Source organism: Amaranthus tricolor, chromosome 9 (assembly GCF_026212465.1).
Source record: "Amaranthus tricolor cultivar Red isolate AtriRed21 chromosome 9, ASM2621246v1, whole genome shotgun sequence".
NCBI lineage: Eukaryota > Viridiplantae > Streptophyta > Magnoliopsida > Caryophyllales > Amaranthaceae > Amaranthus > Amaranthus tricolor.
Genome location: NC_080055.1, coordinates 10,171,442 through 10,196,245, shown reverse-complemented (window position 1 = coordinate 10,196,245; position 24,804 = coordinate 10,171,442). Strand labels below are relative to the sequence as shown.

General features: G+C 32.2%; 3 protein-coding genes across 4 annotated transcripts; 1 reads left to right on the top strand and 2 right to left on the bottom strand.

Annotated features, from left to right (window-relative positions):
* Positions 1-741: 741 nt before the first annotated feature.
* Positions 742-6,742, top strand: LOC130823132 (RCC1 domain-containing protein RUG3, mitochondrial). 2 transcript variants are annotated; one of them, XM_057687753.1, is made up of 6 exons: positions 742-1,338; positions 3,224-3,370; positions 4,392-4,586; positions 5,623-5,751; positions 5,856-6,011; positions 6,218-6,742. In XM_057687753.1, exons 1-6 carry the CDS (start codon positions 774-776, stop codon positions 6,415-6,417), a joined length of 1,392 nt encoding a protein of 463 aa, XP_057543736.1. In that variant the 5' UTR covers positions 742-773; the 3' UTR covers positions 6,418-6,742. The 2 variants fall into 2 exon arrangements, with proteins under 2 accessions (XP_057543736.1, XP_057543735.1); XM_057687752.1 differs by having other exon boundaries at positions 743-1,387; positions 3,231-3,370.
* A 2,758-nt stretch (positions 6,743-9,500) lies between these two features.
* LOC130823227 (LRR receptor-like serine/threonine-protein kinase RGI1) lies at positions 9,501-10,772 on the bottom strand. Its single transcript, XM_057687854.1, has one exon. The coding sequence runs from the start codon at positions 10,770-10,772 to the stop codon at positions 9,501-9,503; it is 1,272 nt and encodes a 423-aa protein (XP_057543837.1).
* A 5,033-nt stretch (positions 10,773-15,805) lies between these two features.
* On the bottom strand, positions 15,806-24,707 carry LOC130823131 (succinate--CoA ligase [ADP-forming] subunit beta, mitochondrial). The gene is made up of 12 exons (XM_057687751.1): positions 24,410-24,707; positions 23,729-23,839; positions 22,795-22,906; positions 22,144-22,208; positions 20,758-20,835; positions 19,247-19,321; positions 19,015-19,167; positions 18,803-18,937; positions 17,607-17,771; positions 17,265-17,387; positions 16,358-16,429; positions 15,806-16,252 (listed from the first exon to the last, which is right to left on the bottom strand). Exons 1-12 carry the CDS (start codon positions 24,509-24,511, stop codon positions 16,175-16,177), a joined length of 1,269 nt encoding a protein of 422 aa, XP_057543734.1. The 5' UTR covers positions 24,512-24,707; the 3' UTR covers positions 15,806-16,174.
* Between the last annotated feature and the right edge of the window lie 97 nt (positions 24,708-24,804).

Sequence of the window (24,804 nt, the reverse complement as noted above, 5' to 3'; positions counted from 1 at the left end):
GAGGATATATAGATAACCATTGCGACTGTATATAGTTACATACCATTCCTAGATTGCAATAAATTCAAACAAACTACTTTTTCATAAACCTACGAATTCATTAAGTGTAAACCATGTGAGCTAAACAATGTATTCGGCTTTAAAAACTGGATAATTTGTTCGATCTTTAAAAACTGGGTGATTTAAATTCCGAATATCTGATTTTACTCGGATCGAAATCAAATCAAAAAATCATACATTTGGATTTTCGATATCTGATTTTGAACACCACTATTTAGTGTCATAATTTGTAACATTCAATTCCTTTAATCCTCATTTTTTTAAACAATAATAAAAGTTTAGACCAATGACTATCCCTAATTCAATGTTACTTTAAGTCAAAGTTAGATTGAAGTCAAGTTGGATTAATATAATTTCGATCTTGACTAATATTTTGTTTGATCACTGGGAAGACATGTTAAGTAAGAACTGAATCTAAAATCTTACATGAAAAAAGTGATTTCTGCTCTCTAAATGAAACAAGAATCGGTTACAATTCTCAAACTTAATTATAACAATTCTTATTTAAGACTATTTTATGGTGAAGTCAATTTAAAGTAACTATTTAAAACAACTAAAATATATATTTTCATATCAAAATCGAGTTTTTATCACAAATTAAAATTGTCCCACGAATGAATGTGTTAAATGAGAATTGTGACTTAATTAATGATTTGTGATTTGTATGTATGTTGTAAGCAAAATGAGAAAAAGAAAACCCTTCCAAAACCCTCATGAGAATCTCACAACTCACTCATTTACTCCACATTCCAACCCAACAAACCTCCAATGCACAATCAAAAATGACAAATTATTCCACCCTCTACCACCGCTTAACCACCATTAGAACCTTCTTCTCTTTCAAAACCACCACCAAATATCCAAAACCCACCACCACAACCTCCATTAACAAACCTCCAATTCTATGGAAACCCACCGACTCACCTTCATCTTCCACCATCTCTCTTCAACTCCTTTCATGGGGTAGAGGTTCATCAGGTCAACTTGGCAACAAAACAGAACAAATTCATCTTTACCCAACCCCTATTTTCTCTCTTCTTGTTCCACCATCTTTTCAACTTTGTCAATCACCCGGAACTATTTCTCTCCCAAAAGTTGAAAAATCGACGGTGGAGGTTGGAATCTCATGTGGGTTGTTTCATTCTGCGGTGTTGATTGATGGGAAGTTTTGGGTTTGGGGAAAAGGTGATGGTGGAAGACTTGGGTTGGGTCATGAAGACTCAGTTTTTGTTCCAAAATTGAATCCTTATATGATTGATGTTAAGGCTTTGGCTCTAGGTGGGCTTCATTCTATTGCTCTTAACTCTTCTGGGCAAGTTTTTAGTTGGTCAGTTTTGTTCTTCCTTCTCTTTTTTGTGCAAGTTTTGATCGATTATTGTGAATTTTTGATTAATGGATGAATTGATTGTTGTTGTTAAATGTACTAAATGTATGCTATTACATATTAATTTAGGGGGTGTTTGGCTTGATGGAATACTCCGAGGGAATAAAGAGGTCTTGAGGAAGAAGGGTGAAGGAAAACTGGTTTTATGGAAGTTGATGGAAACAACTTTTCCATCCATGTCTTCATAGAATCATGTTGTGATTATTGTGAATTTTTGATTGATGAATGATGATGACTTGATTGTTGGTTTTTAGTACTTACATTCTAAAATACTCGCAATTGATTTGATTGTGACATCATGGTGTTGAGAAAATTTCACTGTGAGTTGCAAGTAGTAATTGATAATTAATTTTTCAATGGACTTGGGGGATTTTTCAAGGGATTTGGTTTGGACTTGGGGGAAAACAGTGAAAACTATTTTTAAATGGAAAATGATATTGATAATTAATTTTTTTCTTTGTTTTCTATGATGGAACATTCTAAGGGGGAAATAAGGTGTTGAAAATAGAAGGGTGGAGGAAAATTGGTTGCCTTTCATTTTTGGGAGGTGTTTGGTTTCGACGAATATATTGTCCCTGAACACTATTTCCAAAGGTAAATGCAAGCAAGGTAAAGGCAAATGATAATCATTTCTCTTTTTGTTTGGTTTGACAGAAAATTTTTGAAGGAAATGGAAGTATTAAGAATGAAGAAGTATAGGAAAGTTGGTTTCCTCCCAATTTTGAAGTGATAAAAAATTTTTCCACCATGTTTTCCACATAAATTCCTCCTCAAACCAGTTTATATAAATTGGAGAAAACATGTTTTTAGGAAAATGTTTTCCTCTAAACCAAACACCTCCTTAGTGGAAAATGTTTTCAAGTCTATAAAAGACTATTTTCAACCGAAGTTTTCCCTTTTAATTTGCTTGTCAAACCAAACAACAAAAGTGTAGTGAATATGTTTTATTGGAAAAATGTTTTTACCAAACCAAAATTCCCTTAAGTGGTGGGAAAAATTTATTGGAAGAGAATCAAGTTGTACTCAACTAAACTTGTTAGCACTAAAGTGTAGCATTGAACTTATTACTTATTTAGGTTGTGAACTTTGGGGTAGTTCATTAGGAAGTCTCATAACAAGACTTATTTGCAAATCAATATTTTTGTTAATTTTCGTTAATTTTCTTTTTGCATTTCATGTGCTATATTAGTCCTAGAAGATGGAAAAAGTCTTCAAGTTTATCATTAACCATACCGATGGTAGCTTATTGGTGTTTCTTCCTTGTTTTTTCAAGCTAATCGAGAAGATGAGACGATATGTGATTAAAATTTAGAATGTTTGGTATTTTGGCTGAATGGAAGGAGCTATACGTTTTGTTGGCTAAATTAAGAGAGGAAGAAAAATTTATGGATTGAAAGATGAAAGCTTTTATCAAGTATAATTTCCTCCAATTTAAAGGAAAGTTAATAAGAGAATTCGCAAACCTTTTGTCCTATCTCTTAGTGTCTTTCTCTAATGGTTATCTTACAATCAATTTCTTCTTTTATTTTCATATGAATCCTCTTTACCAATCTTTATAATTTGGTTCCAAACAATAATGAATTTTGGGTCCTGGAGCTGACATTATTTATCCTTTGTGTGCGTGTGTGTGTTAGTTGGTGGGGGGGGGGGGGGGGGGAGTTTGAATTGATCACTAGAGAAAGATAGTAATTGCATCATTGTTTAGTTTTGAGTCTTTCAACAATGTATGTGTTCTAAATTCTCCAAAGCTTGATGGTTTTACCTTTTAAAAAAATGAAGTTTGCAGGGGATATGGTGGGTTTGGCGCTCTTGGTCACACTGTTTTCACAAGGGAATTAGTTCCTAGACTTGTTGAAGGGTCTTGGCAAGAGAAAATTAAACATATTGCAACAAGTGGAACACATACTGCTGCTATCACTGAATCAGGTTCGTCGATGGCTTGCAGAAGCATTTCTTGGAAATGGTTTAAATTGGATTGTTTTTCAAAATTTTGTCTTGTTCTTTGTAGTTTATCCATGTTCAGGAAGCAACCTTCACTAGTGAGATGCAAACTTTATTATAAGTAGCTGTTTGGACTTTTGGACATTGGGCGCTCATAATGAAGTATATATAATTCTGGACCATTGATCACACTCCCACTATGAATGTGATAAAATGCCTTCATAGGCGTGCACAAACAGACAGTTGCGCCCGCATGTGTATTGTCAGAAAAAAATCTTAAAATCTTTTTGAGTTGCATCCTTGCTGTTACTTGAAAGAAAGAAAAAGAAGTTGTTTTTATGCAGCTGGACAGGGGTATTATGATAAGTAGAAAAATGCAAAACATTTGTTTGATGCTTTTTCTTTTTTTTTTCCGATTAGATTCTAATTTTGTGTATTTCAAAATTAATATTGAACTTAAAGGAGCTAAGTTTAAAATTAAGCAAGCTTCTTTGTGGCTTATAATAGAATAGTAAGTACAGAAGCCATTAGGGGCGTTGAAGAGTTTTAGCTCTCTTCTCGAAATGATTATGGTCCAAAACATATAATTCAATAGGTTTGTTGATTATTAGATTTGAATGAGTTGTATGTTAACTGCCCAAGGACTTCTTTTCACAAGCAATGACGGGTTGGGGGAAGGGGTCTTGTTAACGTACTTTATTGCAAGATTATCTAGATGCTTGCACACTGAAAATTTTATCAGTCTGCATCTTGTTTTCTAATGAACTACATTTTCTGGTTGTTTATATATTTGTGATTTTGTGTGTATGTTATATCAAGACCGTGAAAAAGGCATGTGGTGATCCACCTTTTATGCCCACCTCTATTATGTTTCGAATATTTGTTTGAAAGATAGAAACAGTTCTGTTTGGATTGTCATTCTGGTTAATGTGTTTGATATGCTTCTAATAGCATGGCAGGTGCAACTGTGGTTTTTCCTAAATATTCATTTTTTTCCTTAATGTAGGTGAGTTATACACTTGGGGTCGAGAAGAAGGAGATGGTAGATTAGGTCTTGGTCCCGGACGTGGTCCTGACCAAACAGGTGGGCTTAGTGTCCCGTGTAAAGTAAAAGCTTTGCCTGTTCCTGTAGCCTCTGTGGCCTGCGGAGGTTTTTTCACAATGGTGCTCACAGAGGAAGGGAAGCTCTGGACTTGGGGAGGTATACCTTTGGTTTTCTTGAAAACTCTATCTGGACCTAATGTCGCTTTCTTGCTCTTTTTCTTGATCCATGTGGTTCTCAATTTTTGTTAAATGGAATTATGTGAAATCTCCTGAAAGTTGGTTGCAATCATCTATTACGAGGTGTTTGGAAAATGGGAATGAGAATTATGAGACTTTTAGTTGAGACTTGAGATGAGACTTTTGGGGCTAAAAAGAATGTCTTGTCCCTTGTTCTTATGTTGGTCTTTTAGTTAAGGTTTTCGGGCTTAAAGTCTCAACCTTATGTACCCTCCCTCTCTGAGGGCATTATTTGGGGACTTGATCTAATTTAAGTCCTTTCTCTATTCCCCTTCCATGTAAACAAACAAAGACTTGGGACTTTCTTTTTCTAAATTCTATTCCCTTCCCCCAAATCCCTCACGCCAAACACCCCTTCAGTTGAAATAGTAGCGGGTGATGGATTTTTCATATGAAGTTCCTCATGCAACATATAAGCATTGTCTTTCCCTATTTAGCTTAAACAATTTGCATAAATTTATGTAAAGTTTGGTTTAAGGACAGTGTAAAGTGCTGCCGTGTATGCAGTTGTGTATTCCACTGTTTTGCTTGCTGTTGAAGTTTTCAATTTCACCCTGCTGTCTTGTCTCATCAATTGATTCGGAGAAACCAAGATCATGTACTGATCGAAATTTTACCTGATTGCTAGGAGTACATATGTAATTTCTCTAGTATTCCCTGTAGCCGTCCCTATACTATTTGTCTTCTTCCATCTCTGATCTCTAGAACTCTATTCTATGTGCATGTGCACCTGTAAGGACAACTTTGGCTTGTTCACACTCTAGATTCCGGAAAATGTTGTGAAAACATATCGGTAAATCACATGAAGGAATAGCAGTCATTAAATTGTCCCTTATTATTCTTGCCGTCACCCTGAAAGGCTCATTCTAATTCCGAAAAATTTAATGGTTAAATGTCATCGCATTATTGCATAACCTTAGAGTGAGATTACACTTTTTTCTGTTTTAAACTGGCAGCCAATTCTAACCACGAGCTTGGAACGGGTGATAAAGTGGGTGGCTGGAAACCACGACTGATATCTAGCCTTGAAGATGTGCGTTTGGTTCAAATAGCTTGCGGTGGATATCATTCTCTCGCTCTAACCGGTTAGTTCAAGAATCTTATGATAGAAAAATTTGTATTAGTTTTTTGTATTTTTCATGCAAATCGCTTAGTATCATCATCTCCGATATGTAATGTTTACTCCTAGAGGATGGCAAGGTGCTTTCGTGGGGACATGGTGGACATGGTCAGTTGGGTCATTATTCTAATCAAAATCAAAAGGTGCCGACAGTAATTGAGGCTCTGGCCGATGAGCGTGTCATCTCAATCGCCTGTGGTGGTTCATCTTCAGCAGCCATAACAGGTAAAAACTTGCCCTTTTTTGTTAGGAAGGAGGTAACGATGTTACAATTATCTATGCGTAAAATGATTACATGCTTCTTTGGTGACATTCTAGTACTTAAGCATCTCGATTTGATGGTAATTATTATGCTAAGCTATTTAGTCCGTTCACTTCATGTCCTTCATTTGCTAAGTTCATACTAAAAGTAATACAAATCTTCTCGACAGAGACGGGGAAGTTGTACATGTGGGGAAATGCAAAAGACTCTCAATTAGGTGTTCCTGGCTTGCCGGAGATAAACCCGTCTCCTGTTGAAGTGAATTTTCTAAGGGAAGACGATGGCTTGGGGTCACATCATGTTCTTTCCGTTGCAATCGGTGCTACGCATACCATGTGCTTAGTTTCAAGGTCAAGCTCCACGGAATGATTTACAAACTCCGGTGGATATTCAATTATTATGACGAAAAATCGAAAAATCACAAATATTTTGAGCTTTAAGTAATGATTTACAAACAGCAACTACTTGTTTTCTGGTGTTGTACTGTGAATAGTAACTTCTGGAGTGTTTTGAGCTTTGAGTAATCAATCCCACAGGATGACACTATTGTTCTTTTTGCCCAGAAAGTTTCTATAAGACCATAACAATACAAAATGCTACTTCCTCCGTTTCCTGTTGTTTCTACAAGGAATATTCTATTTAAGAAGGGAGAAACTTGTACATGATTTTTTATTGATATCTACAGATTAAAATATATTTATGTGAGATCTTATTAGATTTGTCTTGATGTATATAATTTTTTTCATATATTTTTAATAATTTTTTTATGAAATGTATTTATAGAAAGTGAATCGTAAACATATCCTTTGAAATTGTGCAAAAGATAAAAAAATATCAAAAAATTGTGTAAAAAATAAATAAAACATCAAATAGCAATGAAAAGAGTGATATTTATATTACAATTGAACTATACTTAAAATAATTGTAAGATCTAATTGGGGTAATCCAACTTAAATAAAAAAGAAAAAGCAATAAAGGAAAAAAAACAAAAACAACCTTGGTTATTATTTCTCTAAATTCTTTCAATTCATTTGAAACTTATTCAACTATTTATTCAACGTAATATGAAAGTTGAATTCAATCCCCAAAATACTAACGTAACTATTTTTTTTTAATTTCATGATTTAACTTTTATGTAAAAAAAAAGTTTAAAAAATAATTTTTTTCTTTCTTTATTTGTACATAATATTCAGGAGTGAATTTTTTTTGCGATTTATTAAGGATAAGCAATTCAAATCAATAGTTGATTTGCATGTTTAGGCTGATGAGATTGCTAATTACATTGGATTTCATTTCAGACATGCTTCTTGCAAGCAAAAACAAGGTCTCTACTGTCAATATTTGATTAAACATATTTGAAACAACACCAATTAGAAAAAAAAAAAAAAGAAATATCTCAATCAATAAATTTAAGAAAAATAGATGTAAAACATATTAAAATGAATACGCATTAAATAAGAGTATTGTTAAACATCGCCACCCCTATATTAATGAAATGACGAAAATGCCCCTGGACTTAAAATAACAATAATCATAATAATAAAAATAATATTTACAAAAATAAAAATAAATAATAATAATAATAACAATAATAATAATAATAATAATAACAATAATAATAATAATAATAATAATAATAATAATAATAATAATAATAATTATTATTATTATTATTATTATTATTATTATTATAATAAAAATAATAATAATAATGATAATAAAAATAAATATAATATTTTTTTTTAAAAAAAAAAAATAATAATAATAATAATGATAATAAAAATAAATATAATATTTTTAAAAAGTAATAACAGTAATAATAATAATAATAATAATAATAATAATAATAATAATAATAATAATAATAATAATAATAATAATATTTTAAAAAAATTTTAGAAAATAAAAATAAAATAAAAAATTAAAGGGTTGAGTCGCGTGCGACTCAGTCGCACAAAAATCCGCGACTCGGCCGCAGCTCAGTTGCGCGCGACGCACCCCTTTAAATTTTTAAAAAAATTTTTTTAAACTGTTTTTTAAAATATTATTTTTATTATATAGTTTAGCGGCAATATTGTCAATTCATTAAAATAGGGGTAGCGATAAAATAAAAAGGGTGGCGATGTTTAAGGATTGTATTAAATAAAGGGGTTCAACCTTATCATTGGTAACGATCATGTGCATGTTGTGCCTTGAAATGTTCCTCATGCTTTCAAAGTGGATACACAAGTGAGTTTTAATCTCGGTTATGCCTTGAAAAGTATATGTGATTCATGAAAACTTCTTGAAGCGGGAGTTACATGGTGATTGGATATATGGCAAGAAGGCGTTATTGTGGAAAGATGCATGGCTTATTATGTTTTTCTTATTATTAGTCTTGTTATGTTGTATGGATTGCTTGTAACCCTCGTGACTTTTTTTTTAATAAAAAGTTAAAAGAATTTTAAAAACAATAAAAACTAAGTAAATTTAGAGTTTTGGATAGTTAATTACTATCCAAAACTCTAAATTTACTCTGTTTTTATTGTTTTTAGAATTTTTTAATTGATTCAATTTTAACTATTAGCTTTTTATAAAAAATCAAATTGATATTATATTTGAATATATATATCTATAATAGAAAATTGGTGATTTATTGAATAAATATCTTTTTGCTTCTTAAATTTATGGTTATAATATGTATTATTATAATTAACATTTTTAGTATATAGTATAAATAATAAATTTTCAAAAAATGCACAATCATAGAAATCCATTACAACATTTGTAGAGCTTTTAAAAGAAATTAATTCTAGTGATATATAATGCATGAGTACTATATAATATATTTTAAACAAATTATTAAAAAAAAAAAAATCCAAACATACACCACTAGTAAAACATTAATTTTTCCGAATCCCATGCAATGCCAAATTTGACTATACATCTTTCACATGCTCTCTAACCTCTATCAAATCCTTTTCCCCTCCAATTTTGTACATCTTCTTACAACCCCCTTTCCTTACCAAATCTATTCTACTACTCCCACAATCTAGCGCAAAAATAATCACATTTCTTTTCTTTAAACTCATATGTTTGGTTATTCATACTAAATAATGTTAAATACTTATGGTATGTACCATGTCATTTCCATAGTAATGAAACTTTAATCTTTAAAAAGTTTTTTTTCATTAGAATCTATTACCTCCTAATACCACATTTTCAGATGATAATACATTGCGATGAATTCGGTGAAGAATATGAGATTGTTCAAGGAAAATAAATATATTTACATTAAATTCTATTACTATTGGCAATATTTAATACCCACTATTAAACAGATGGTAAATAAAAAATTTAGTATATAATATGATAATATCCAATGTTTTTTTTTTAAACATCTATACTCTTCTTACCTCTTCATTTCCTAAAAAAAGTGTAACTATTAAAAAGAATGGGAGAATAAACTTCCGTCAATTTTTGCGGAAGACCGAGCATTGATCAGCCGGACGAGACTTGTTATTATCGGCGCTTGTGGGACACGCGTTGACCCCTGTTGGTGGGACCATACAATTGTATGACAAACAAACTTCAACTCCATTTGGCAATGACACTAATCCTAAATGATTTCTTATAGGAAATTCATCTAGAAAATTATGTTGGAGATATAAAGTTTTTATCTTTCCCTCTTCCAGCCCATGTACGTAGTAATCGGGTACGGGGCCACTGAACCGGTTGCTGTTTAGGTAAATATTGGCGGCGCCGGCTAACGCTTCCGGTATCTGACCGGAAAAGGAATTGTGGCTGAAGTCGATGATTGAGTTTTCGGGATATTCAATGTAATTTCCTGAGATTACGCCGGAAAAGTTGTTCCGGTGGAGGAAGACGGTGGAGAGAGATGGGCGGAGGAGAGAGGAAGGAATGGGCCCACTAAATAGGTTTTGGCTAATGTCTAGATATTCTAGTTGCGATAACGACTCCAGAGAGCCGTTAGTTATTGGGCCCCACAGATTGTTTTGTGAGAGGGAAATGTAACGGAGGTTTAACGGCAATGTAGGTGGGATGGGACCCACAAGGCGATTAGATTTGAGGTCAAGATGGAGAAGCTGAGATCGCGGAGTTAACTCGGGTAACTTGCCGGTGAGACGGTTGCTTGCAAGGATGAGAACTCGGAGTTGAGTCAACTCGGTGAGTAATGTAGGCAGGATTCGGCCCGATAGTTGGTTGAAACCGAGGTCTAATGTATGGAGCGATCGGAGACGAGTGAGAGACGGAGGAATGAGACCCGAGAGGCGGTTATGAGCTAAGGAGAGGACTCTAAGATTGACGAGCCTACCCAACTCAGAGGGGATTGGGCCCGTGACTAGGCCCGGATGGAGTATAAGCTGAGTCAACTCGGTGAGTCGAGTGATTGACTGGGGTAAAGACCCGGAGAGACCAAGGGTGCCAAAGCGATCGAAACCGAGCTCGAGAGTGGAGACGCGAAGGGTGGAGGGAGGAGTAAGAGAGCAAGTAAGGCCGGAAAAGGCGGTGCAAGGATCCGAGGAGGAGAAGTTCCAAGAGGAGAAGAAAGTGGAGGGAGGGAGATCAATGAGGGAGTTTTTGATGAGAATGAGCACATTTTCATCAATATTGCTTAGCTTAGGAGTTTGTTGTTGTGTTGTAGGATGACATATTAGTAGTTCAAATATGAGAAACAAAAGTAGAGAGCTAGTTTTGTAATATTGAATACAAGAAGCATCCATGTAAAGAAGGATAAGAAGATACAAAAAATATAGTGGAGAAAAGGAGTGAAGTAGAGAGAAGTTGAGAAGTACTCCTATTCCTACTATGTTGTAAGACCATGATGAGTCTCACTCTCACATTAGGATTTGAGTATTATAATGCCCATTGCCATTTGCTACAAATGGAAGCAATTTTCATGCTATAGTATAAGTCTTTATTCATTCAGCTTATTAGGTTGATTTCGAATCTTGTGTTTTGAGTCAATTTAAATTCGAATTTTCTATCTAGACTGATTTTACATAATTGTAAAGTCTATTTTTAAAGTCAGGTCAAATCAAATTTTATTACAAGATTGAACAAATATTAAATCATTAATTCTTTTTTGAAGACCTATGATATAGAGAACTTTTCCCAATATAGACTAAATCAAAAAATTAGAGGTTTTTCTTTTTTTCTCTTTTTAGAGGGTGTTTGATTGAAGAAAAAAATAAAATCAAATAACTTTTATCATAAACGTGTTTAAAAGTTTCTAATCATATATATAATTGTTTCCTAAAACATAAAAATTTTATTAATGTAGCACCGACTAAACAGTAGAGTAAAGTTAAGAAGTACTTATTCTATTACGTTATTACCTGATCGTTAATAATAGTAATATTTTTCCTTATAACATATTACTATTTTTCGTAAATCAAAAGACCGAAGAGAATATGGACCAATGTAAATGCAGTGAAAGTAGAGAGAAGACATGAGGAGGAGGAGAAACGGTCGGTTGATCTAAGACAACGACATACAACTTAAATTACTAAGCTTCCAATTTTATCTTTTATTGCTTTCTGACATTGGACGTTCAACGTTTTCAGTGACATAACTCCCTCTTGCACCCTGCAACTACCCATTATACGTCACTTATTTGATTTTAGCACAAAAACTAAATAATTAAATATAATAGATAAAAAGTAGTTAAATTTTAAGAAATAAGAATAAATATAAAAAATAAAGTTGTAGAGTGGTATGTAAATATAGATTTAACTTGAATTTATTAAGATTGATTAAAATAAAAGATAAAGTAAATTGAGTGAAACATAGGGTATATCTCATTAATCATTCATGCCTTGGCTTGTGTTAAATTTCCAATATAATGGCATGTTACAAATATGATGTTAAAATAGTACACTATAATGATCTTTTTTAGGTACACGAAATTTGGAAATGAAATATTATTAGAGTATAAATTAAGTTATGAAATATAATATCTTTTCGTTCTATTAGATATTTTCTCTGTTCTTTTAAGTTTATTCACGTTATAACGGGTAGTTTTAAAAATTTATTCACTTTAAAATACTTTTTATTTTTGGAAATCTTTTTTTCCTAATATACCTTCATTTCTCTCTTCCACTTCCTTATTTCTCTAGTATATTCACTATCTCACTCCTTTTTTGTTCTTTAAATTTTGTTTTACTTTAATTTTCTTTCTCATACTAATACAATCATTACTTTACACCACTATCTAATTAAAATAATACCCACTACAATAAAAGATTCTATTTTTCTTAATAAGTGTGAAAAACTCAAATTGAACAAATTTAAAAGAACGAAGGGAGTATCATACATATTATTCGTTTGCTACATTTATTAAAAGGTAGATATCATAATTCAATTGAATCTAGTTTGACTAACTCGACTTATTTTCCTATAATTTATTTTATAAATAAGTTTTACATTATAAAATTCAATTTGCTAACTATTATTTTTTTGTGAATTTTTATTCTTTGAGTCAAAATTCCACAATTAGGAATATATGGTGGCTCTAAAAGCTATTTAACCCATCATAATAAGAAATTTAGCAATGAAAAATAATGTTAGATATGTGAATGCCATTTTCTATATTTATTAAAAAGGTGTTATTTGAGTCCATACATTCTCCTTATTTGATCTACAATTTCATTTTTTTCTTCATATAATTCACTTATTTTTTTCACCCATTTATTTTTTTAGTTTATTTTATTTTTTCTTGTGTTTACTCCAACTATATTTTAGTACGATAGTAATAAAGCATTAAAATTAATAGGACAGATCTAGATGTGTATTCATGTAGGAATATTATGAGGAGTGAGAGTACATGAAATGAAAGCTACGGATCATCTTGTACAAAGTAATGTAATGTGCCCTTATGTCTGTATTGTGTACTTTTTGGCCGTTTACAAGGTTGAATTTGAGGTAGGAAGAACAAAAAGTTTTATCTTTCAGATTTGAGATGAGATTATTTCAAAAAAAGTTAAAAAAATAATACATTACATACTGTGAATAAAAATTATTTTTCTTCGTCTTATATAATTTGTTATATTTGACATAAAAAAATTTTAATTTAAAAACTCTAATGAGTAAATTCGATGTGAAAAAAAATTTAGTATTCTTAAAATAAAAGATAATATGGTATGATAAAATGTTTAAAAACTTATCCAAACTAATTCAACATTTTACTAATTTTCTACAATAATCCTAACTTTTAATTAATTATGAATAATCTCATATGATGAGCGATTTTTGTAGGTTAATAAAATTAAAAGGTAAAGTCAAAAGATAAACTTACTGGTATCTCTATTTGATTTTTTTTCAATTTTTTTATAACTTTATTTTGGTTTTTACTTTTCTAGTTTTTACGTAAAACAACAGGTTATAGGTTATCTTGGTGCATCTTTAGCAAACATACCCTATAATTGAGATTATTTATGGTTTACCAAAAGTTTGAATTATTATAGAAAAATCGCAAACACCCATATAATTGGGATCATTCATGAAAAATCGATAAAAGATAGAATTATCCCAAATAATTTTTAATTGATAAATATATGATCTATTATTATTTGGCAGGCAAAAACAAGAAATTTGACAAAATTCTATTACCTCGATCCCCAAGGTAAGTAAAAATTTACGTTAGAAATCCTACTTCCTATGATTTATAAAACCAAATTTATTGATTTTAGGAATTAAATTTCATGGGTATTGCAACATCATGAGTATTCGTGACAAATAATACTCTTCCCAACTCCCAGGTAACCAATATCATGTTGCTTTAATTGCAAGTCTTGCGAATTAAGGATGTAAAATAATGTAATTTATTAATTTCATGGGTGTAATTTGCCGTTTTCTAAGCTTCTTTATATATAAATCACCCTCCGAACGAATTTAGATGTCCCATTTGTTTGGGCACAGTTATTAAGGATGGTGTGGGGTCCATTAAAAAGGGTAAATAGCAAAGGGTAAGTAATGAAGGATAGTTGGGTAAGTAAGGTATATGGGGGTATATTCGTAATTACTTGTGTGAACTAAGAATATTTAGATAAAAAAGATTGACAAAAATAGAAATGGGACAACTAAAAAGACTTTGCCAAATAAGGAAATGGGACAACTAAATTGATTCGGAGGGAGTATCTTTTATGAAAATAATATACCGGATATAAATGATAACTTATAAAATTATCTTATTAATCAATTGCAAATTAATAAATACACATTCATTAAGTGCGCAATTTCATAGAAACGGAGACTTTATTGAGTTTGCGAGTTTATTAAGTTTGCTTTGCGAAGGTAATTTTATTCCACCTTGAAGAGGTTAGAGGGTCATGAAATGTCCAACAGCTATTTAGAGACAGTTTCTTGAAGAGATGATTTCAAAACAAAAAATTCACATATTAATAATTTATCTTATTGGACTACTTAATCATAAATAAAACGTATCTCATAATGAAACTATCTCATACAAGAATTTGTAAAGGTTGAAATAATTGAAACCAAATTATGTCACTAGTACAAAAATGACTTTAGGTAATACATATTGGTAACACATATTGACATCCAACTTCTTGAAGATATTATGTAACACTTTTGTAACACTTTATCTTTAAGTAACACAATCACGTAACATTTTTAAAATTAGTATCACTTATATGTAGCACTGTCAAATTTAATAACACTAATATGTAACACTTTAAAATTGGTAACACTAGTATGTAACACTTTAATAATTAATAACACTAATATATAACACTTTAAGAATTTGTAACACTGATATGTAACACTTTATAAATTAGTAACACTAATAAGTAATACATGCACTTTAAAAATTGGTAACACTAAATGTAACATATTTTATATTAGTAATATTAATAAGTAACACTTTTTATACATAGTAATCCATTTGTAACATTTTTTTAATTAATTATTGTATTTATTTATTTAATTTTAAAAATTAAAATTGAATAAATTATTAATATTGAATTTTTAGTTACTTTAACATTTTTTCAATATTAATAATCTAAACTATTTTTTAATAATTTATATCCTAGCAAGCTAATAGAACTCTTCATCCTACTAACCTTAAAGAAATTGAACTTATATTATTAGTTATATCAGTTTAATAAGCGACAATCGTTGTATAGCGAATTAGCTAGGTGCACATAGTTAGATTTGGTCTAGTTTAATTAAAATCAATTCAAATTAGAAATTTCAGTCTGAAAAGTTTTTAGATCAAATTAGACCATTTAACACACAAACTAAACCGAATCAAATTATTTTACAATAGTCTGGTCTAGTCTGATTTATGGTATTTTATTTTTAGATCTTTTTTCAAAGATAATGTATTTAGTTCAGTTTGAATTGTAGTTTAAACAAAACTTTATTCAACTCTACGATGTAGCAAGAAAATTCGAATTGAAAATCTAATTTTGGTTCAACACAAGTTTGAAACAATGTGTGCAACAAGGTAATCTTTTGCAGCACCGTCACCATCACAAATGGATCTATACCAACTTCAGCTTTAGTGAGTCGTGAGCTCTTGTTTGACCATTTGGTTAATTGTTGCTTCCAATAAAAACGCATTCGAACCAAACTTTACTTCTTTACCAAAAAATGGGACCATTTGACAGACCTTCCAAGTTCCAGTATTTCACCCAGAAAATACAAATATGAAAATAAAAAAGTTTGCCAAAATGGGGATTTGTTATCTCTTGGAGTATGCAGCAATAAACATCATTCAACAGACAAAACCTCATTAATGTCGAGCGCACCAATGGTTAAAAAAATTCCTTTTCTCTGGATGAAATAGGAAGACAATTTATTGTAGTGAAAGCCAGTCAAATAGCTTAATACACCAAAAAAAGTCGACCTAATAAGGTTGAAACACGGAAAATCTTGCAGCCCGACTGCTTGAACATGAGAAAGCTTAAAAAAATATAATGGGTTTCCATTTAGCTTAAAAATGGTGCTTTTCCTCATTGTTAATCTTGTGATTTGCAATCGATCATAATTGCCATTTATATGCAAGTTTTCTCCATCACACTGGAGTAGACATTCTAAAATTTTGTTGAAAATAAAGCAAAATCTCATGGAGGGGATTATGGAGATTCGAGAACTAACACTCTCAACTTGACGCTGCTTTTACTGCTTTTTCCGCAGCATCGTCAAGGTCTTCAGCAGTTATGATGGTCATTCCACTCTCCTGCAAATGGAAGTTCGTTGAGGGATATTTGACAAGATCTCGGAGATAGCACTCGTTTTCAAGAATCTATTTAAAATAAAAGTCTAGATTAAAAACATCTTTTACCTTCAAAATTCTCTTTCCCTGGTCAACATTTGTCCCTTCAAGTCGAACAACTAAAGGTACCTTTAACGAGACCTAACCACATGTAGGGGGAAAATATGGTTAAAAAACATATTTCAAGACTAGAAAAATAATTAAACAAAAAGAAAACAGATTTGAATAGACATTATCACTTCTCATTCTCTAACTGTGTAACCAAACTATAAATACCCATGAGTCCGAATGCGCCCAACCCCAAAATCAATCAGATAGTTCAGAAGTTGCCAAAATAAGTTTATGGAATGTTTTTGACGGAAGCAAAAATGAATGTCCTGTCACACTTAGCAAGCATTGGCCATGTCCTGTCAAGTATATGATGCTGAATTGCTGACCAATAAGCCATCGTACAAAAGGCCAATCCTTGTATAGTTGTATAGTTGTATGTCATTTCATAAGCACTGGGCACTGGGCAGTGACGATACAAACAGTTTGGATCCCATCAAGCGACCAGCCGATCACTGAATAATCTACCCGCCAATCACGAATCGTGAATCAAAAAATGCAAAGTGATCAATTTTGGGCTATACTTTTGAGCAATTTTGAGCGAATCGCAAAATCAAAAAGTGATTTTATTGGCAAATTAGATAAAACCGACCTTAACTCAAACTGGTCCAGGAACCTGGACTGCTTCAAAAATAGATAAAAGCATAGAAAAACTTCCAAGGTTCTAGTCTAAATCCATGCCACTTTTTAAGACAACCTGAGTTGCCAGTTTCTATCCATACGTAATATCAAATCATCACAAAAACTAGCTGTAAGAAGACTCAAGCTTCACTCCTGAAATCTATTTAGTACAGTTGTTGGTTATATGAGACTCTGTTACTAAACAATTTCATATAAAAAATTTCATGATGCATGTTTCCGTTTTTACCTGTTTTGCAGCATTGACGATTCCACTGGCTATAACATCACACTTCATGATTCCGCCAAAGATGTTCACCATGATGGCCTTTACCCTCTCATCAGAGGTCAATATCTTAAATGCCTCCACTACCTGTTTCACACAATCCTTATAAGCAATGTATAACAAAGACTCAATGCAGCAACAATTACATTGGTTATAAGCAACAATTCAAACCACATGAGAAAAGTTTCTATAGGCCAAATCATCAACCAAGACCCTACAAGGAAAAGCAATAACTATATGCTTCTCCAAATCAATTTAACTACTACAAAAAGTTATCAACATAACTTAAGCAGCATAACTAATTACCTGATTTTCGGAAGCACTTCCACCAACATCCAAAAAGTTTGCAGGTGTTCCTCCATGCAATTTAATTATGTCCATTGTGGCCATAGCCAATCCTGCTCCGTTGACCATGCAACCAATCTCTCCATCCAGCCCAATGTAGTTCAAGTCAGCTTTTGCTGCAGCAACCTGCAAAATAACCAGAATTGAACAGCACTGTCAACAGACTGGGAATCTCAGGCATAAAAAAACAAATATGCAAAAACGCTTGCAGGTTTCACCAAGTACTCCTTTAGACCAGTGAATGGACCGGATACAGGCCAGACTCAAATAAAATTGTTTGGGCCGGAGGTCTTGCAAAAAAGAAAACGAGCATACATGGACTGGGCCCAATCAATCCGCCCAGAAACAAATGAAAATATGGTTGGTATATTTTCTCTGCATATGTTATCTGAGGTCATTTTTAGTATATCTCATTCCAATCCAATTTATCATACTCAAACAATATGGGAAATGAAAATCAGATGGAATAAAGAAAAGTCAAAAATACAGCTCCATATCAAGTTGTAATATGTAACAAAAAGGAACAACAACCTATAATACAGAGAAACAAATAGAAGCAATAGAAATGTCCAGCTGATGAAATTAAAGAAAGAGCAATATTCTAATTCATGAAATTATTTTTATTTTGAGTAGGCTAGAGACTCCCTACAGGAAGGTAAACGGTGAGTATCAAACCCATGTTACAAGTGTGAAGAGAAAACATTCAACCACTATGCTATCACATGAATTTTCAAATTCATGAAATTAAAGGAAGAGTATTATGCAGAAAAAAGAAAATAAGTTGTATTTATTAGGGGCAAAGAAAGAAAGAAAAGACACGTGAATGAAGCAATGAACAACAGATATGAAAACAAGAAGCAGTTTGCATATTTTCAGAGTGAAAAAAATGATGGCTCAAGCCTATTTCCTAACCGATAACCAATCCATTTATGTAGGTAGAGGGCTGTTTTTAGAGCACGGTGTGTTTAAGGCTTTGCCCATTTTAAACCCTTGAATTTAAGGGTTGGATCCAGTCCCCCCCCCCCCCCCCCCCCCCACCCCCAGCCCGGCATACTCCTGATACATCACACAAGAATAGATAGAATAAACTAACATAGCATGTAATTGAACACAACTTTACTGAAATAGTCGGTAAAGTTATAATTCTTGAAACAAACCTCTCGAGGATCCTCCTGCGATGTGTCACGCAAAGCAAATATCTCTTTTTGACGAAATGCAGCATTGTCATCAAAATTGAGCTTTGCATCAGCAGCCACCAATTTGGAGTCGGAAGTTTCAGCTAGAGGATTAATCTGATCAAGGGAAAGAAATAACCAGTTAGAAAGACAAATTACAGTAAGATGAAGGTTTTTGACATTGTTCAACACACCTCAAGCATGGTGCAGTCACATTCACAGAAAATTTTATATAGGTTCTTCACTTGTTCAATGGCAGACTGTTTATCAACAGACTTTAATGCCAGACCATCAACCACTTTCTCAGCATCAGCATCAGTAATTCCTTTGAATACGTTAATAGGCACCTTAAACAGAAATATTACAAATATTAATACAAACCCTGGCAGACTGGCACAAATAGGAGCATAAAAAACATTCTGTAACCTTAATGATCATGTCAGGAAATTTTTCAGCAAGGTCTTCAATGCTTGTTCCTCCTTTGCTGCACGCAACTATAAGCTACAAAATGCAAGAAACATGTCAAAAGTATCCACATAGCAGCTAAGTTTATAACTTCATATAGAAAAGGTGAATACCAATACTTCAAATAATATACAACTTGATGGCTACTCCGCAAGATCCATAGTCGTTAATGCATATATGTTCACAACTTTCAGTCAAAAGTATGTTTTTTTAGTTTCTTTGCACTAGTTCTATTTGTACATTTAAAACATTTATTAAAAAACAGGTTCAAATAAAGAGAAGCAAATCCAAATGAAAACCAAAAAGGTCAAGTGAGTATAGATACGTATTACTACGTTCATTAAAAAACCAAATTCGAACAACTTGAAATTGGATCATACATTGTAGGTGCTAATTAATTTCGGAGTTTCAATAGAAAAGACAAAGATTGTGTGCATGCTATATAAATCCGATTTGGCAACAAGTCCATGAATTTGACTACGTAAATGTACAATATATTTCCATTCTCATTGTTATGTTCGAGTTAACGAAGTTTTCAAGTAACATAGGTTGGGTGAACAATGGGCCAGTAAGGGCCACAGAACAATGAAACTAGAAATAGTACAATCGATGTAGACTCAGGATGACTCAATTTTGAACTATATGACAACAGTCAATTGTGTTGTTGATGTATCAACAAAGCTCCCTTACTAAAATCAGGAAAGAAAAACTTGATAGTAAACAATCACGCTTAGATGACCAAATCCACATACAGCTAATTTCTTTCTATCCAGTTAGGATAGAATGAAATATATCATTAAGGATAAAGCTTTTCTGTAAAACGTATTTTTCGAGAGAGCCAAGCTCTTAGCAACACTTTGGGCCAAAGCCAATGGCTTGTTTTCGAATTTCTCTTTAAGTGATCTAATGATCTGTGTAGGAATGACGGAAGAATCTTATTTCTTGTATTTTGGCGTTGATTTTTCCTTAATCTTGCAACTTTTTTCTTTATTTGATAAATAATAAAAAATTTCCCCTTACAACAGGTATTTAAAAAATGTTTGCTTCAAGAACATGACAAGTCAACTGAACAATATCAACAATCAAAGTCAAGAAAAGATCAATATATGTTTAGCCAAGTCCTGCTTCTACAAAAATAAATAATGTTTTTCCTTTTGTATCCAATATCAATTTTTACCACAAAAAAAATCTACAAAATTTAATAACTTGGTTACAATAATTACAAATCTGATTATAGATCATACATACTTTCCTTTTCATGATAAAGAGAGGGGGCTTAAAGAAAATGAAATTCAAATAGGTAAAACATGGAATTATGCAAATAGAAGGAAATTTACTTACTAACAATTTAATTTGTCAACTTATGCAAAAATATAATTAACACTATAGGTTGAAAAACAAAAAAAGGTAACAATTACACAACATAATAGAATATTAGAATCATGTGGAAATGAAAGAGTTCAAGGACATACTGGACCAGCAGTCTGACGATCAAGCATGATGGCGAAGTACATTTCATTTGTAAGCGACAACTTTTCACACAAATAAACCTGTTTGTGAAGAAGGAGAAGAAATTGCTTTTAGCAACCTATAATAATCAGAGACTTGAGAATAAAAGGTGTAAAGGTTGATAAATAAATTAGTGTAACAAGATATTGCCACTTCATCAACAAGTAAGAATCAGTTCTCAACAAACATGTAGTCGAATGAGTACAATAACTCTCCTTTTTTGACATAAGTAAAATATTCAATACGTTCAAACTTCTTGGCAAAGGTGATACAAGTCAATTGATGGTTACCTAAAAGAAGAATGATTGAAATATATAGATTCCAACAAAAGATCAAAAAGAAAAAACGATCAACTTCATAATTATAAGACTACCCCAATACCAGTAAGTGACTTCCACCTAAGATCTCACCTAGGCATAGGATTTGTTGGGGTCGACTAAAGGTCCACGTGATTTAATGAGTCATTGTATTATAATCTATTATAGTTTGAAACCAAAAACTAAAACTCTTTGGCCCCATTGAGAATGGATGACACAAATAAATTGCATAAAATTATGAATACATGGAAAAACTTTCTCATGAAGCACTATACTACTGCATTTGAATCTTTTGCTCAAAAGCAAATCAAAGTTGATAGTCATCTATTTTCGCTTACTAATATTGTTGCATTACCTAGGGGTATTAGGCTTAAAAGAAAATCGACACACACACACAAACACACAAATCAACGATATGTGGCTCAATTGCATGCATTAGATTTTAAAAGTATAGTTATATCACCCCACTAAAAAGACAAAAAATTCTCATCTTGCAAAATCCAAGATATCTACACACATCTTATCCTTCAACTTTGTGTAGCACCATATTCTATGATACCAACCAAAGAAACTAACAATAGATAACCACCAAAGTTTGCATTTCCTTGAGGTCTTCAAATTATAGCCTCAAGTAAGCAAAACTGATGAAAGTACTATGAAAATAGGATATTCTTCTCAATAAATGAGGATAAAATTTAACAATCTATAAGTCAATTGTAGATACTCCTCAGTCCACTCTGTTTTGCATCATCTAGGTAAAAAAGCTCTTATATTGTATACGAAATAATGCAAAATGAGTGGAACAGAGGAGTATATAACATGAAAGAAAAATCCTTTTACGACATACAGTAAAAATAGTGACTTTGATGCACAATAAGAGAAGGAAAAGGTTGCAAAGTACAAAAATAGTTGGACACCTATTTAAGTAATAATTTTAAAGATAATGTCTATTGAATGAACCTATAAACTCTCAATAATTTTTGGAACTCCCTAGCTAATCTAGGTACATGAAAAGTAATGACGAATCTATACCTTGTTAACAGGTTTTCCCTGAGCACCAGTTTGTTTAGTAACCAAAATTTGACCAAGCATCTTTCCTGGAGACATTCAAAATAAACATATAAGCCCAAAGAAATTAGAACAATATATTCAGGATGATAATAACACTATAAACCCAAACATTTATTACTATGAGCTACTACAAAAGCACATCAAAATAACAACCCACAAGGGGAGTTTTGAAATTATAATTGCTTTTTTTTTTAATACTATTATTATGCAATATGCCTACATATTATAATTGCAGTATATAGTTGTCTTGTACTGTTTTGTTATGGACTAATGAAAATTTTTCATTTTTCAAAAAAAAAAATAATTAAGTTAATTGGTATTAATGAACTTTTAACGGGGAGACAAATAACGTAACGGTGAAATAATGGCGTTACATGTTGTAACGGTCAACACGGTGTTTTGACCGTGAAAATTCATGCACCATTGTATAACAGAAATTAACATCGCAACAACTCTCAAACAGGTTACATAACAAGTGTTACGTAACGTAATGGGGGAGTTCATATTCCATGTGACCAAACAACATCAAAAATTACATTAGTAATTCACTTTTTTTTTTACACAATGATCAGAATTTAAAACCAACAAAAAATTCAGGGAATTCGTGAGTACCAGCCAAGTCCTCCACTTGATCCGCCTTCACAATGTGGACTCCTCCTTTCAATCCATTTTTAAATGTTCCCAGTCCTCGTCCACCCGCAAGGATTTGACTTTTAACTACCACCTTCACATAAAAATCCATCAATAATCCCATGAATATTTCATAATCAAAATGACACAAGCAAAGAGAAATTAAGATCGGCAACCACTCAACTAAGAAATGCAACATCAGAAACCTATTCATTATCAACAGAACATGGCATCTAGTAACAATACATCACAAAAAGCCTACAATCTCAATGACATCAAAACCAAATTAATAAGGTTTAAAATGCACTTAAAAGAACTCTATCACTTAAATGTCTTGATTCAAAAAAATATTTATTCTCTAAAAGTATATAAAGTGACCTAGCAATGACACTACGATTAAAATGGAAGGAATTGAAATTAGTGAGAGCACGCAACAACATGATAAAAAGCATCATTGAAAATCTTCCTCTTACTCTATGTTCAAGGTATGAAACTCTTTAAATATATTAGGGCAATGTTGATGTAGTTAAAACAAAAAACACAACTAAAAATATAGCTACATATTTCAGCATTGCAGACGACAAAATTAGATGGATCCCTAAGTAACTCAACACCAACACCAAAAGTACACCAAAATCAACTTTGTACTCATAGGGGAGAGAATGGAAAGGAAGTAAAGGGAAGGGAAAGGGCAAATGATGAGTTTTCCTTCCAAATCTCTTTACTATTAGGAAATTACTACAAAATATGAAGGAATTCATACCTCAAATTACCTCCCTTCCTTCTTTGCTATCCAAATGAAAAAAAAAACAAAAAAAAAAAAAAAAAAAACTCAACCCTCTATTTCCCTTCCTACTTTTGACTCCATTTTCTACTATCCAGACAGGTTGCGAACCAATAAATCAGTGGGATTTACCTCATCATGAGCGGGAAAAGTTTCTTTTATGGCCTTTTGAATTTCTGCAACAGAAGATACAGCAACTCCTTTAGGTACATTGACTCCATACTTGCTCATGAGCTCAGCACCCTAGAGACCAGAAAAAGTATCATCATCAACATTCAAACAACGTTGAAACACCAAGTCAGCGCCAATAAAGCATATAATTTACTAAATTAGGTTATTCTCATACTTCTACTTAATAAGTGAGAATCTGTAGAAAACTGAGTAGCCTAATTTCCCTCGTTCACATTTATAAAATTGGGCATTCGGAAATGTAGATAACTCCAACAGTTGCCAAAATCTATTAGAAAAAACAAACAGAACCCAAAATAACACAGATTTGACATCAATGAAGCAAAGGATTCCACTAAAATAGAAGTATCCACAAACCTAAAGAAATCAATCAGCATATTTGTCTTATCTCTTTTCATTTCAATTACATCAACACATTAAATATCATTGGCTTTAGCAAAAATTTATTACAACAAAATATCCAAAATATCAAAAAATCTTGGCAAAAACACATAATAATCTATACAAATCGAATGAAACATGAATAAACTTGAATCAATTTCAAAAATTCCGCAAACATAATAATTGATTTTAAAAAAAGAGAAGAAAAAAAAAATACTAAATCAGAGACAAGAAAAGAGAAACCTGATACTCGTGGATGTTGAGACGACGAAGTTGCTGCTGCTGCCATTTCCCAGCGGATGAAAGAGATTTCGAAATTAGGTTTTTGAGAGATCCTCTCACCATTGTATTGGATCGACGGCGATTTGACGAAGAGAGAAGAGGCAAAAGGTAAGAACTGCGAAGACTAGCCGGGTTGGAGAAAGTGCGAATGAAATGAGAAAATTCTTCGGCTCTAACAATAGACCCTTTTTGCTTTGTTTCTCTTCTCGCGGGCGTCAAGGCATGCTATATTATTCTAGCATACCTAAATGGAATGAGACATGGTTCGACTAGATTCGGTAAAATTGACTCCAATACCCAACCTATAATGATTAGGGGGCACTTATGGGTAACACTATTTACTAACGTGTTTAACT